At 47.5% G+C, this 16071-nt stretch overlaps 1 protein-coding gene across 2 annotated transcripts in view; it reads left to right on the forward strand.

Moving 5' to 3' along the window:
• SCNN1A (sodium channel epithelial 1 subunit alpha) overlaps positions 1–16071 on the forward strand; it is a 28010-nt gene that overhangs the window by 7687 nt on the left and 4252 nt on the right. For both annotated transcript variants that reach the window (XM_080986827.1, XM_080986828.1), the window contains 10 exons: positions 426–813; positions 2270–2519; positions 4009–4196; positions 9790–9890; positions 10571–10734; positions 11354–11452; positions 11879–11996; positions 12142–12220; positions 13702–13759; positions 15108–15163. In XM_080986827.1, the coding sequence (XP_080842953.1) occupies positions 426–813; positions 2270–2519; positions 4009–4196; positions 9790–9890; positions 10571–10734; positions 11354–11452; positions 11879–11996; positions 12142–12220; positions 13702–13759; positions 15108–15163 (1501 nt within the window). The remainder of the gene's footprint in view (positions 1–425; positions 814–2269; positions 2520–4008; positions 4197–9789; positions 9891–10570; positions 10735–11353; positions 11453–11878; positions 11997–12141; positions 12221–13701; positions 13760–15107; positions 15164–16071) is intronic.

The raw sequence follows: 16071 nt of genomic DNA on the forward strand, positions 1-16071 counted from the left end.
TCTGTGTAAGCAAGCATTAAACCAGCTGCATGGCAGTCCAATTTCAAACATTTAAGTTAAACTTTCACATTCTAAGTGTGAATTTACATTTCGATTTCGAAATTTCCCTTTGAGAAGTTGAATGGAGAAGTTGGAAGTGGTTGATTTTATACAGTGGTACCTTGGGTTACATACGCTTCAGGTTACAGACGCTTCAGGTTACAGACTCCGCTAACCCAGAAATAGTGCTTCAGGTTAAGAACTTTGCTTCAGGTTGAGAACAGAAATCGTGCACTGGCGGCGCGGCGGCAGCGGGAGGCTCCATTAGCTAAAGTGGTGCTTCAGGTTAAGAACAGTTTCAGGTTAAGTACGGACCTCCAGAACGAATTAAGTTCTTAACCCAAGGTACCACTGTATATATATTTATTTGTGACTGTTCTTTTCAGCTCGAATTGTAACCGTGAAGGCTGAAAACCAGCCTAGACGCAAGAGGGCTGAACAGCTCAAAATGGAGACAAAGCAGGAGAAAAAGGAGGAGAAAAAAGAAGAGAGTTCTGGTCTCATTGAATTCTTTAGTTCCTATCAGGAGCTTTTCCAGTTCTTTTGTAACAACACAACCATCCATGGGGCCATCCGACTGGTTTGTTCTAAGAAGAACAAGATGAAGACGGCCTTCTGGTCAGTCCTCTTCTTCCTCACCTTTGGCCTCATGTACTGGCAGTTTGGAATTATCTACAGAGAGTACTTCAGCTTTCCTGTCAACCTGAACTTGAACCTCAACTCTGATAGGCTGACCTTCCCTGCTGTCACACTGTGTACTCTCAATCCCTACAGGTAAGCCTGATGATGTGCAATATTGCTGGTTGGGGCTGACTTGAGCCTTGCGTGGTCTACTTCCCCTCATAAAGGGTGAGTTAGCACTCAGTATCCACAAACAGTTAAGGCATGGTTAACCTGTGTAATAGGGACGTGGGTAGCACTGTGGGTTAAACCACAGAGCCTAGGACTTGCCAATCAGAAGGTCGGCAGTTCGAATCCCCGTGACGGGGTGAGCTCCCGTTGCTCGGTCCCAGCTCCTGCCAACCTAGCAGTTCGAAAGCACCTCAAAGTGCAAGTAGATAAATAGGTACCACTCCGGCAGGAAGGTAAACGGCGTTTCCGTGCACTGCTCTGGTTCGCCAGAAGCGGCTTAGTCATGCTGGCCACATGACCCGGAAGCTGTACGCCAGCTCCCTCGGCCAATAAAGCGAGATGAGCGCCGCAACCCCAGAGTCGGCCACGACTGGACCTAATGGTCAGGGGTCCCTTTACCTTTACCTTTAACCTGTGTAATATGATCCTGAGTATCTGATCTTGCATTGAAATATGTTCTATGCCTGATCAGATCAAGGGGTCGGTTCACCTGCAGCAGGCATGCATTTGTCTCAAGAGGCAACAAAGTGCACCACCGAGAGCGAAGGCACACTGCTGGGGAATCACGGCACCTGCTGCGGCTGCAGAAACTGGCAGTTCATAACTGCTGCCTCCTGTGCTGTTTCTGCTGCATTAACAGCACCAAAGTGACCTCCCTGGAGCACAAGCTTGGGTAGTGTGTATGGAGGTCCTGGGCTGCCCAGATAACAAGACCCTTCTCTCAGCCTTGCTGATGTGGGCCAAATGAAAACAGAACAATATGTTTGGCACTAACTTGGCTACAGGAGTTGCTGGAAGGAGGCCCAGTAGGCACCATCCAACTGTCTTGTGTATTGTTTACTCCTTGGCACTTTTCTCCTCCTAAAGAGGTCCTGGCGAGGCAGCGGGTACCCATTTTTCCTCAGGGTTTACTCCCAAAGCCTTTCTCACAAATGAGTATAGCCACAACACAGCGGAGGTTTAGGACCATGCAGAAACCACCTTCTTGACCATTGGACCCACTATTGACCTAGTCCACTCATTCCACCAGAGCTTGTCTTTGCACGTAGAGGAAGTCTCCAACTCACTGAGGGTTTGAGACCCATTGGTTGCCCTCGCCTGGTTTTATTGATCCGTCAAGGCCATTCCTGGGGTGTGGCCGCTGTCACGTGTTGACAGCTTCTAGGAGCCACAGGTGAGAGCTGAGTACAGGGTGAGGCCCAAAGGTGGACAAAACAACCCCAGAAGGAGCATGGCGTGTCCCTCCCCTAACACCCCATGCACCCCTAACCGACCATCAAGTAGACCATACTACCTTCTGCCCACCTTTCATGTACTGGATCCCTTGAGGTAAGTGTAGAGAAATGGACCCCTTTAAGCCCCTTCTTCCATCTTTTAGATACAGTGCAATTCAGGAGCAGCTGCAAGAGCTGGATCAAATCACCCAGCGGACACTGATGGAGCTCTACAAATACAACATGTCCATGGAGCAGAAGAACTGGCAGGCCCAATCCTTGCGGAAACGCAGCTCCAGGAGCCTGTACCGCCACATCCAACGCCACCCGCTCTATAGACACAAGCGTGAGACCAGCATGGAGGAGAACAATCCCCAAGTGGACAAGAGTGACTGGAAGATTGGTTTCATTCTGGTAAGGATGACTTCCTATTCGTTTGGTGGCACCTCTCTGCTTCTTCCTGCTACCCTCCAACAGGTCTGCCCTGCATGATTTACACACACACACACACACACACACATACACACACACACACCAGTATTGTTTCAAAGTCCAATATCTCTGCTGGACTTCAAAAGCTGGAAAGGAAAGAGAACTACTTGAAAATGATTTATAGATGGTATTTAACTCTGAGTAGACTTGCTAAAATGTATAAATCCTAATCAGATAAGTGCTGAAGATGTAATGAAATGGAGGGTACGTTTTATCATATATGGTGGACTTGTAAAAGGGTAAAGGCGTATTGGGAAATAATATAGAATGAATTGAAAAAAATGTTTAAAAGTACCTTTCCAAAAAAAAAAAAAAAAGATTCCTTTCTGTTGGGGATAATTCAAATGGAAATTCCCAAGTATCAAAAGAGGTTATTTATGTATGTTTGCTAGCCCCAAAATGAAAAACGAGCAAGGTCCCAACTAAAGAATGACAACTTAAACTGATGGAATACTTGGAGATTTAACATATACAATAAGAGAACAAGAAGAGCATACATTTAAAGAAGACTGGAAAATGTTTACTGAATATATGGGTGAAAACTGTGTACATTTAATAACATTGGTAGCATTAAGGTAAATTCAACAGTGTAAATAAGTTTTGATGGATGTAACAATGGAATACTGAATGGTTTAGTTTATGCAAAATATGCAGGGATGTCTGGTATGCAAATTGAGCTTTGGAAAAAGAAGGGAAGTCATTGATTTAAAGTTGTTTGGATATTTTGAAATGTAAATTAGAAAAAATAATAATTAAAAATTACACACACACAAGCTGGAAAGGACAGTGACTGAATCTAACTCAGTGTCGCTCATCTTCTCAAATGGTGCAGGTTCAGATTACAGTGGTACCTCGGGTTAAGTACTTAATTCGTTCTGGAGGTCCATACTTAACCTGAAACTGTTCTTAACCTGAAGCACCACTTTAGCTAATGGGGCCTCCCGCTGCCGATTTCTGTTCTCATCCTGAAGCAAAGTTCTTAACCTGAAGCACTATTTCTGGGTTAGCGGAGTCTGTAACCTGAAGCGTATGTAACCTGAAGCGTATGTAACCTGAAGCGTATGTAACCCGAGGTACCACTGTACCTGCAACATTTAAATCCCCAGTTCATCAAAGAAACAAACAATGCTTTTCATCAGTAAAGATAATCTCTTTTTACTTTGGACGACGGAATAAATGTTAAATTGATGTATCTGCATCATAGCTATCCTGAACAACCATATGTCTTATGACAATCTTGCTTGTGTGGCAACCAAGATTTGAGCCTCTCCTGCTTCCCCAACATTTCGTCCTCGTCAGGCATTTGGAACGACCCTCTTCCTCCATGTCCATTTGATCTTCCCAGGGCCCACATTTCATCCTCTATGCCCTGGGGAAGTGGCCTAATGGGGTTGTTGACTTCCTTTTGCAGTGGAATGAAAACAAGACAGACTGCTTCCACCAAATGTACTCCTCGGGTGTGGATGCCGTGCGAGAGTGGTACAGCTTCCACTACATCAACATCCTGGCGAGCATCCCTGACGTCAAAGACCTCGACGAGTCCAACTTCACAAGCTTCATCTATTCCTGCCGTTTCAACGAGGAGACCTGCAACAAAGCGTGAGTCCCCAAATAACTGCTGCTTTATAAACCCACCTTCCCCACCTCGGTACCCGTTGCTGGCTGGGGCTGATGGGAGATATAGTCCAAAGCAGCTCGAGGGCAACAGGCTAGGAAAGGCTCTCAATGATTGACATGGGTCACTCACTTTTCATGGGTATTTTAATTTTGGCCTAGTTTTGGAAAACACATGTTTGGTTTTTAAAATAAAAAATAAAAAGGCCACCTTCCCATCACTGATTCAAAGTGCCTCAAAAATTCAGTTTAAAAAAACTAAATAGCTGATGAAGTAGTGGATTTCCATGTTAAAGAAGGCAATTCACAACATGATCTGTGACCCTCCTTCCAAGAGAAGGGGAAGGAGCATGGAATTTTTACATAAATATCCCCCCCCCCACACACACACACACCTGCCTGTTTACTTGCACCTACACTTCCATCCCCCAGGTAATCTGGATTTTTCCACCGCCAGACTCTGAAACCAGAAGCCATTCTAAGAGAAAAATTGTCTGAGGAGCATTTTTCTGAGGAGAATTGGTGGGCATTAGCAATGAGGGTAAAGGGGGGGGGGAGATTCAGTGCAGCTCACATTTAAAGCCAAATCTGCCTAATTCACACTTGCCAAAGCCATACAAGAAGCAAAACACAGCCACCTTTCAAAATGCACATTTATTCAAATTTTGCAATGCAGTTCTCTAGGCAAACAATATGTACACACATTCGTGGAAATAACACATAAAAGAGCATTATTGAATTCATAAAAAATGGCTTGCAAAAATGTGTACATTAATCAGAACTGCCTACAAAAATGTGTTCTCATTAGAAGAAATACTAAAATGCTGACTATTTTTATGAGGATTTTTTTTTATTATTGCAAATTGCTTCAGAAATGTGGAGCACTCGATCTAAGATTGGGGGGAAATGTGAAACAGAGAGAACCAAACTGCTAGAACTTTCCATCCCTAGTGGGTGGAAAGTTTGAGGACTTGTTCACACTTCAGTGCATGGGTTTGAGAGATTTTTCATTCACCCCACCGCTTTCCCCAGGAAACCCTGCTGTTTAACAAACACTGATCAGGTTTTCTGCGGATTAACATTTGTTCCAATTAAACAGTAACTGTGTTTCCCCAGGGAAAACAGTGGGACAAAAGAAAAACTTCTTCGACTCATGTCTAGAAAGCATGGGACAAGCAAAAGTTTGGACAAACCCTGAGTGCCCTTTGGACCCTATATTCCCAGTATCTCTGTGATTTGGGAACATGTTTTTGCCGTGAAACCTTCTAAAAGGTAAAGGTAAAGGACCCCTGACCATTAGGTCCAGTTGTGGCCGACTCTGGGGTTGCGGTGCTCATCTCACTTTATTGGCCGAGGGAGCCGGCGTACAGCTTCCGGGTCATGTGGCCAGCATGACTAAGCCGCTTCTGGCAAACCAGAGCAGTGCACGGAAATGCCATTTACCTTTCCCACCAGAGCGGTACCTATTTATCTACTTGCACTTTGTGCTTTTGAACTGCTAGGTTGGCAGGAGCAGGGACCGAGCAATGGGAGCTCACCCCGTCACGGGGAACCGCCGACCTTCTGATCGGCAAGTCCTAGGCTTTGTGGTTTCACCCACAGCGCCACCCGCATCCCTCTTAGTTCCACTCAAATATGACATCTGAATGAAAAGCAGTCCCACCTTTGCAAAATCCTGCCTGGCAGCTTGGCAACCCCAGTTAAGGACCATTACAAATTATGTCCAGGGGTGCCAACTTGAATAAAATATTGGGGAGTCCAGGAAGGCCCCACCCTGCATAATCAATCACAAGAAGCCGTACGCACACACCATTTGAATGGCAGTGCCCATCAACTTTGGGGAGGCCTGTCCCCTCAGGTATTTTAATGGAGGAGCCAAAGAGACCTCGGTCCCTAGTAGCTGGTTCCTACGGTTATGTCAGTGCAGCCACGCCAGCAAATATCCCCACTCTCCCGCCAAGAAGGAGGTTGACGTCACCCCATAGCTGTCAACCGTCCCTTATTTGGCGGGAAACTCCCTTATCCCAGCGCCGTTTCCCGCTGCTGTCACGGATTGATGATTTCCCATAAATTTCCTGGGTTTCAAAGGAAGCAGCTCCTCTCCCTCCCTCCCTGCCAGCTAGGGAGGAGGGAGGCTCCAACTGTGTTGCTTGGCTGCGTTGCTCACCCAATAAGGAGTCTAAGAATGACTGGGGGGTGGAGCTTGCATGCCTTGTGCCGATCAAATCGGCCACGTTGCCTGGGGACTCGCCTTTGCTCAGCGCTTCCCAGCGGAGAGGTGACGGTGGTTTTCCTCGCTGCATCCCCTTTGCCGGGTTGCTGTGCTGTGGGAACCACCGCTTGAGGCTTTGTTTGGCTGCTGTTTGACTAAAATCCCTTATTTTGGCTGCTGATCCCTTATTTTCAAGGCTGCTGGTCCCTTATTTTCAAATCTGTAAGTTGACAGCTATGCGTCACCCAAATGTTGTGTGGAGTCGCTTCTTTCATTGGAAGGTGTCGACATGATTCATTTGACACCCCTTTCCATGTGATGCTGAGGGAGCCCTGCTCTGCCTGTTACCCACCAAGCCAAATACAGCCCACTGGCCACGTGTATACCCTCTCTCTGCTGCCAGGTTCTTGGCCACCAGCCCCCTTGCCCCTGTTTTTCCCAGTGCCCCACAAGCAGCAAAACAAGGAAGTGTATCAATTTCCCAGTGGGCTGCATTTGGCTTGGTGATAAGGACGTACATGAATCAGGCCTTCCGTGACCACAGGGGTTAGTTACACTGGTTAGATTCCCATCTCTGGAACAAAAATACCATTTTTCCAGTGCTGCCAAGCCTCGGTTGTTTGGGTCTAGCTGGCAGGCTGACAAACCACCATTAGTTCCAGCAGTTGTTTGCAGTACTTTGTCAACTCACCTTACTCTGACCTTCCTTTCACAACTTGTGCACGCCGTTTCCACCCCCTTCCAAACCCTGAATCAGCGCTGAATGCCGTTTATTCTTGTTTAAATTTGCAATATGTTTAAGCCTTGCTGATTTGCCTCTGGTGCTGCAGACACTATTTATGGTGTCGACACAGCTTGTGCCTGGGTCATGCCCACAGCTTTCACACATCCGTTGTGCCTCTGAATTAGAAAGCGCTGGATCTTCTCTGAGAAGGCTGCTAAGTGCATCAAAGCTGCTCAGGGAAATTTTCAAACCCTGAAATTTGGGGTCCCCTTCAAACTGGTGCCAAAGTTTTGTATGATTTTGTAGCACGAACCATGTTTGATTTTTTTGTTGTTAAGTACGAACCCCTGTTTGATGTCTCAATTAATCAGTGGGGGGTGGTTCTACAAAACAAGGGGTTCACACTACAAAACCCTACAAAACAACCACAAAACTTTGGCACCGGTTTAGAGGGAATCCGAAACTTTAGGGGTCGTAGTTAAGGAAGCTCTGCTGCAGGGTCATAATCACAGACACAATTTGGTCACCCCGCAACGGGGTGAGCTCCCGTTGCTCGGTCCCTGCTCCTGCCAACCTAGCAGTTTGAAAGCACGTCAGAGTGCAAGTAGATAAATAGGTACCACTCCAGCGGGAAGGTAAACAGTGTTTCCGTGCGCTGCTCTGGTTCGTCAGAAGCGGATTAGTCATGCTGGCCACATGACCCGGAAGCTATACGCCAGCTCCCTCGGCCAGTAAAGAGAGATGAGCGCCGCAACCCCAGAGTCGTTCGCAACTGGACCTAACGGTCAGGGGTCCCTTTACCTTTACTAAGGCTAAGTAAAATGTTATGAGGCAACAAGCAAATCTTTGAATTCACTACAGCGCTTCTGCACACCACATCTTTGGGCGGAGGAAGAAAACAAAATATTGCTGGGCTTGGTTGAAGAGCTGAAGTCAGCAGAGAATAGAATCACAGAATTGTAGAAGTTGGAAGGGACCTCAAGCGTCATCTAATCCAACCCCCTGCAATGCAGGAATTTCAAGTAGCTCAAACATGACAGGTGGCCATTTGTAATAGCCTTCAGATGGGATGCAGCAGGTGTTAAGCGCTATTTGACTCTGCTGGTGCAAAAAAGAACTTTGGATGCAGCAAGGCAAACACTGCTTTCACCTAATTAGCCACCCCTTAAGTGATGTCAAATGTACCTCAGCAGCGCAGTGGGGAGGGTGAAGCGAATGACTGGGGGCAGAGCTAGGGGGGTCAGGCCAGTGGGTGATGGGGCCCTTCTGAGCTCTGGTGCCCTCAGCAGCTGCCCAATCCTGCTGACCCCTGAGGGCACCAAGACAATGCCAAGGTGTCATCCCTGTGGTTGGCAGCAGCTGGGTACTGCATGTAACCAATCTGCCAACCCAACTTGTTCAGTTGTGAAATGCGTTGACTATGCCCAGGCTGCTCAAGTGGTGTGTTAAAATCGCAAGGCCCATTAGAGTTGTCGCAGATCATTCACAACTAATTATCTCTACACTGTTCTGCCTATGTGGCTTTTATACTTAACATTAGATGTATGTTAATGGCACAATACTTTGTTTAATGTTATGCTCCATGCACCGTCCCTGTGCATTTGTGTACTGAACTAATTTGTGTACTAAATACTAACGTGCCACCATACAGTTTGACTGGCAAAAGAAAGTTATCAACAAAGGCATGTTAGATTGGCTTCATTGGCATGTAGGTAAAGGTAAAGGGACCCCTGACCATTAGGTCCAGTCGCGGACGACTCTGGGGTTGCAGCGCTCATCTCGCTTTATTGGCCGAGGGAGCCGGTGTACAGCTTCTGGGACATGTGGCCAGCATGACTAAGCTGCTTCTGGTGAACCAGAGCAGCACACGTAAACACCGTTTTCCTTCCCGCCAGAGTGGTACCTATTTATCTACTTGCACTTTGACGTGCTTTCGAACTGCTAGGTTGGCAGGAGCAGGGACCGAGCAACGGGATCCGAACTGCCGACCTTCTGATCTGCAAGTCCTAGGCTCTGTGGTTTAACCCACAGCGCCACCCACGTCCCTCTCATTGGCATATGGTGGCATGCTTAATACCAACCGCAAGGTAGCTTGTTTGTATGGCTTTCTTGGGGTGTATTTGACCCCAAGATTGGACCAATAGACTTTTTTTTTCTATTGGCAGAATGTTAAATCAGCACAAAACCTTCCATCTTAGGACAGACAAGCTGCAAGACTTGGGACTTCCACCATGACAGAAACTTCTTTTTCTCTCTTCTTCTATTCCATTTTTAAAGCAGGAGGTTGATACCTAGGCTGAGTTCTCATACACTATAGCCTGCTGGCTTCTTTTGCTATTGTGTTTACTTGGCCCCAGTACAGAAATTGTGCTACTGTTTATTTTTGCTCATTTCTAATGGGCCAACGCAGTGGCCTGCCTTTTTTCACTTTTGTTCAACTGAATTGTCTTTCTGGATAACTCAGTTGATTAGAGCGTGGTGCTGATACCGCCAAGGTTGTAGGTTCCATCCCTGCATGGGGCAGCTGCATATTCCTGCATTGCAGGGGGTTGGACTGCATGATCCTCAGGGTCCCTTCCAACTCTTCAATTCTATGATTCTTCATTGAGTTGACCTGGACACTTTGCATTTCTTCTTCTCAGGAACTACACTCATTTCCATCACCCTATTTATGGAAACTGCTACACGTTCAATGACAACAGCAGCACACTCTGGATGTCCTCCCTGCCTGGGATCAATAATGGTGAGCAGGGGCTTGGAAGGTGGTGATGGATGTCGGAAGAGGCTCCTTGAGCTATATCCTCATTCCCCTTTCTAATCTGGCACCACATTCATCTCTTTCCTGCAACATTGATTTTTCTTCCTAGCTGAGCTCACTCCTACAGCCACCTGCCTGTCTTCTTTTCTTCCTTTCTTTGCATTTTTGTGTTTCTTTTCTTTCTTTCTTTTTTGATAATAGTTTTTATTTGGTTTTACAAGTTAAAGTTTACATTCAAAGTCCTAAGTAATAAAAAGGTAAACAGACAAAAGATTCACCCAAATCTCTGGACTTCCCCCCCCCCCTTCCATGGGTTCCATCTTTAGTCCTTTTCCGCTGCATATTTTAAGTTACTCCAATTTTTAAAGTATCCCATTTATTCCTAGTTCTTTTTGCAATACAAGTGTTATTCAAATATTGCTAAAGAGTTCAATTGTTTACAGTGGTCTCCAACATAAATTATGAATTTCCTCTAGTCTTTGTTGAAATTCTGGTCTTCCTGGTTTCTGATTTTCCCAGTCATTTTCACCATCTCCGCATAGTCCATCAGTTTGGTCTACCGTTCCTCTCTTGCGGGAACTTAATCTTCTTTCCATCTCTCTTTTGCCCTGTTTTCATCTCTGTGCATGACTGCCATTGGCCTTCCCTGCCCTCTGTCTCCACAGGTCTCTCTCTAGTTGTCCGCACAGAGCAGAACGACTTTATCCCACTTCTCTCCACTGTGACGGGAGCCCGAGTGATGGTGCACGGTCAGAAGGAACCGGCCTTCATGGATGACGGGGGCTTCAATGTGCGCCCCGGCGTTGAAACATCCATCAGTATGAGAAAGGTGAGGTCAGAAGTAGGATATGAGACCTGGCTTCAGTGCGCAGAATTGTGAGGGAATGAGAGGAAAGCACATGGCTCCCGTAAGACCCATTGGATTCAGTCAGAGGTTACAATAAGAAAATATAAAGAAATGTTGGTTAAAGGTAAAGGTAAAGGGACCCCTGACCATTAGGTCCAGTCGTGGCCGACTCTGGGGTTGCGGTGCTCATCTCGCTTTACTGGCCAAGGGAGCCGGCGTACAGCTTCCGGGTCATGTGGCCAGCATGACTAAGCCACTTCTGGTGAACCAGTGCAGCGCACAGAAACGCTGTTTACCTTCCCGCCAGAGCGGTACCTATTGATCTACTTGCACTTTGATGTGCTTTCGAACTGCTAGTTGGCAGGAGCTGGGACCGAGCAACGGGAGCTCACCCCGTCGTGTGGATTCGAACCGCCGACCTTCTGATCGGCAAGCCCTAGGCTCTGTGGTTTAACCCACAGCGCCACCCGTGTCCCTGAAATGTTGGTTACTTTCCCATAAAACTAGAGATAGAGAGAGAAGCTGATTTGGTGTGAGAAACAGCTGCAAATCAAAGGGAAGGAATGCAACTGTGCTGATCTGACATATTGTGAATTGTCAGGAAACAACAAACCGTCTTGGGGGCACTTACAGTGACTGCACAGAAAACGGCAGTGACGTGCCCGTGAAGATCCTCTACCAATCCCGTTATACTGAGCAGGTACCTACATTTGACTCACCCACTAATCCTTACCCTGTAATTGGCACCAGACTAACCCTGTTATGATTACGATCCTTACGAGAGCCAGTGTGGTGTAGTGGTTAAGAGCGGTAGTCTCCTAATCTGGGCAACTGGGTTCGCGTCTCCGCTCCTCCACACGCAGCTGCTGGGTGACCTTGGGCCAGTCACACTTCTCTGAAGTCTCTCAGCCCCACTCACCTCACAAAGTGTTTGTTGTGGGGGAGGAAGGGAAAGGAGAATGTTAGCCGCTTTGAGACTCCTTAAAGGGAGTGAAAGGCGGGATATCAAATCCAAACTCTTCTTCTTCTTCTTCTTTTTATTTGCATTACATGCCTGTCGCCGTAGGCTTCCCAGGGCATTGCTAACACTGCCCTATGGTGACAGTTCTCCTTTTACTTCACCTAGGTCTGCATTCGTTCCTGTTTTCAGAATAGCATGGTGGACCGGTGTGGCTGTGGCCATTTCTTCTACCCCTTGCCCACCGGAGCAGTTTACTGTGACTACAACAAGCATCCTGCCTGGGGTAAGTGGAGACAAAAGGCATGGGGGGGGGGAGAAATCCACAATCTCACCTGTTTCCTATCCATGGTGCAAGGTGCTGGGGCTCCTGTCCTATTCACGCAGCTCACACAATTACTTTATCGACTGTCCCTCTGTCTCTGGACTAGGTTATTGTTATTACAAACTCCAGGCTGAATTCAAAACAGGCACGCTGGGCTGCTTCACCAAATGCCGGAAACCTTGCAAGTAAGTCAGCTTCAAAACCTGTGCAGTTGCATTCCTGGGCCTGGTCAAATTCCACAGAGCTTGCTGGGCAGTAAAAAATATTCAGTAAAATGGAGCGGAACAGGATTTTTGTTTGTTTTTTGTGGTTTTTTGTACCCAACTTATCATTCCATGCTGGTTTCCCAAACTCAGGCCTCTCAGCCCCAGGCTTTCTTCAGAAACCCGGTAACGAAGGGTTCTTCCATTGCTTCTTTTCTCCAGCTGATGTCTCACCTGATGTCAGTGGTGTAGCATAGTGGGGGGACACCCGGTGCTGCCTCAATACAGCTGCACACTTCCGTCGCTGGGCTCCATTGAAAACTGCTTCTCTATGCAAACCAACGGAACAACTCTTCTTTTCTTATCTCTGTGGCTGCAAACTCCTGGGTGATATGGATGCCACTAGACCATTGAATTTCCATGCATACTCTATCCGTTTCCCTCCCTCCCACACAGCCCCAGGCACCGGCAACCCACGCTATGCCACTGCCTGATGTAGCAAACATACCTTGTGATTGGCAACTGCTCATATCTTGGAAGGTGATGGTGCCACAGGTGTCCTAGGTGTATGTCTTAGCTAGGCCATGCAGGCTAGGCCTGGTTCAGAATGGTACCAGCAGAAGAGCAGCATTATAAGAACTTGCACCCTTACAGCATACCCCTCAAGTACCCCAATTTTTCCAGGACAGTCTCAGAATTGGGGAAGCCATCACACTTTCTGACTTTGAATTGGCGCATCCCAATTTCAAGGCTTTGTCCCACCAGCAGCAGCCGCCATCACAATGCTGCCCCAGTAGCGGATTCTGCCTCTCTGCCCCTCGCAACATGGCGGCTGCCTCCGGGCTTGGTGGCGCGGCTTGATGATGTCATTTGCCAAGGCGCTGCAGAGTGCCGGAGGCAGAGAGACACACCAGGGGTGTGTGGAGAGAAGCATGGGCTTAAAAGGGCCGCGGTGCAGATTGGAGCCGGCAGTGGCAGCTGATGAGTCTTGAGTGACCAGCAGGATTCCACCTAAACATTAGGAAGAACTTCCTGACAGTAAGAGCTCTTCGACAGTGGAATTTGCTGCCAAGGAGTGTGGTGGAGTCTCCTTCTTTGGAGGTCTTTAAGCAGAGGCTTGACAACCATATGTCAGGAGTGCTCTGATGGTGTTTCCTGCTTGGCAGGGGGTTGGACTCGATGGCCCTTGTGGTCTCTTCCAACTCTATGATTCTGTGATTCTATGATTCTATGGGGGCAAGGGGGAAAGGGGAAGAGGACTGGAGCGCAGCGCTAGGGTCCCACCCGGAAATGTGTGGTGTAATGAAGAGGTGGCACAAGCGCCTCTGAGGATGCATCGAGTATTTCCAATTCTGAGGAATGTTGGAAGGTTAGGTTACAATCCTTGACACCCATGAACATCAGATGTAAATAAGGTCCCCTGGTAATGTGCCTCTAAGCTTATTGTGTGCTTTTCTCTTTAGGGTGACAGAATACCAGTTGTCAGCTGGATATTCACGATGGCCTTCTGCTGTCTCTGAGGTAAGGAGATGATTTCCTGCTTCCATGAGTACACACATGCACACCTAAGAACTGTCACGGGGCAACTGCTCTATAGGACACATCGGACCATAGGAAGGGGAGAACGGGGGGGGATTTCTCCCCCTCTCTGCTCAGCGCCCCTTCAGCGAAGTGGCAGAAGAAACGGAGCCCCTTCCATTTCTCCTCCCACTTCGCTGAAGGGGCGCTGCGCAGAGAGGGAAAACTGTGCAGTGCCTGTCCAGCGAAGCGAAGCCTGGAGAGCAAGAGGGATTGGTGTGCACCGACCCCTCTCGCTCTCCAGGCTTCAGGCGGCTATCCGCAAGCCTTCGGAGCGCAGTGGGAACTCCTGCTGCGCTCTGAAGGCTTGCAGATAGCTGCCTGAAGGCCCCGGAGCGCAGCAGGAGTTCCCTGCGCTCCGGGGGCTTCAGGCGGCTTCAGCGAAAGCAACGGGACGCCTCCGGAGCGCGGGGGAGCGCTTCCTCTGCGCTTTGGAGGCTTCGCGTTGCTATCGCTGAAGCCAAGGAGCCTGCATTCGCTCCATAGGATGCACACACATTTTCCCTTCATTTTTGAAGGGGGGAAAGTGCGTCCTATAGAGCGAAAAATACGGTGCATGTTTTTCAGAAATGCATATAGCAGAGCTGCAGAGCTTTTTTAAAAAAAAAAGAAAAGAAAAACCATATCAGAAGGCTTTCTCTGCAGTATGGAGTCCAAAAGTACGTTTCTATCAAACTCACTTTTTGAGCATACTGGGGTAGGGGGTTGGCAGCCACTTGGGGCAAGCAACCAGAAACAGTGGAAACAGAAAACGAGAAACCAGGAAGAGAAGAACTTTAAGGAGGAATGGGATTGCAATGTGTTTAAGAGAACACTGTAAACACCTAAAACCTTTGGCAGGATTTGAGTAACGCTTGTAACGTATTAAAAAACTAATGTAAAAATGGATTATTTAAGAAAAATAGAGAAAATAAGTGAAGCAGTTGAAAAAAGTTTGATAGTGGTAACCATGGAAAGGCGGAGGGGAATCGAGGAATTCAGGGAATCCTTAATGATGATGTTGATGTTTAATGTTTGAATTTAAATTGGCAAGGTAAAACTCAATAAAAAAGTTTTTTAGAAAAGAAAAGAAAAGAAGCAGAGTGGAAACAGTGGGGGGAAAGACTAAGTTTCCCCACACACACTGATTTGCTATAAATTCCACACACACACACACACACACACACACACAGACAGGTGGATTATTTTCTTGCTGGGGGTCAGTTACATGCATTTGTGTGCTTCTGGGCTGCCTATAAAGCTTTTGTTTCCATTTTTAAAATTTTTTTAATTTGCAAATGTGCCGTTTCAGGCCTGGGTGTTCCACATGTTGTCACGGCAAAACAAGTACAACATCACATCCAAGAGGTAAGAGCTCCACCTACAGTCAGAATAGAAGGTCAGCATCGGAGACGTAACGATCGATGAAAAATAGGGAGAAGCAATGAGGATCACAGGGTGCTAAGCTATCTTGGGAGAGGAGAGTGTGATGAATTCTAGGATCAAGGAAGAAATTAATTAGGGATAGGGCTTAAGGTAGATTGCATGAATTAAATGCATGTTTTCTGAAACTATGGAGATTAATTGGACTGGGGACAATGTGTTGAGATTCCTGAACAGCAGAGGCGAGCTCCAGGGTCCGTTCCAACTCTACAATTATATGATTCTGGTGCAAGAAGCAGTGTAGTAATCCATTCCTCTACATAATGTTAGACACTCAATGTGGCTTACAGATACAGTAATCGCTGAAAACACACACACACACACACACACACACACACACACACTTTTAAAAATATACACTCCAACAAGTCCTGTTTATCAGCAACCACAAGTTGCTGACTGCCCTAGACCAGAGGTCAGCAAACTTTTTCAACAGGGGGCCGCTCCACTGTCCCTCAGACCTTGTGGGGGGCCGGACTATATTTGGGGGGGGTGATGCAAGAGCACCACAAGCCCCTGTGGCTGCTTACCTGTGTCTTGTGAGCGGCAGGGGTTGGCAGCGGCGGCAGAACAATGAGCGGCGCGCAAAAGGGCTCCGGAGAGGGGCTGCTTAAAATGGTGGCCGCTCAACAAAGCCCAGCCCCCTTCCTCCTCTAGGCAGGGCAGGGAGAAGCCAGGAGGCGCCGCCATGTGAGGGAGGGAGAGGGAAAGAATGTGCGTGCTGGCAATCCACACAGTGATTCCCAGACAGTCCGCGGGCCAGATCCAGAAGGCAATTGGGCCTGATCTGGCCCGTGGGCCTTAGTTTGCCTACCCATGTCCTAGACAGATCG

Source organism: Podarcis pityusensis (assembly GCF_964106645.2).
Source record: "Podarcis pityusensis genome assembly, chromosome: 17".
NCBI classification, from domain to species: domain Eukaryota; kingdom Metazoa; phylum Chordata; class Lepidosauria; order Squamata; family Lacertidae; genus Podarcis; species Podarcis pityusensis.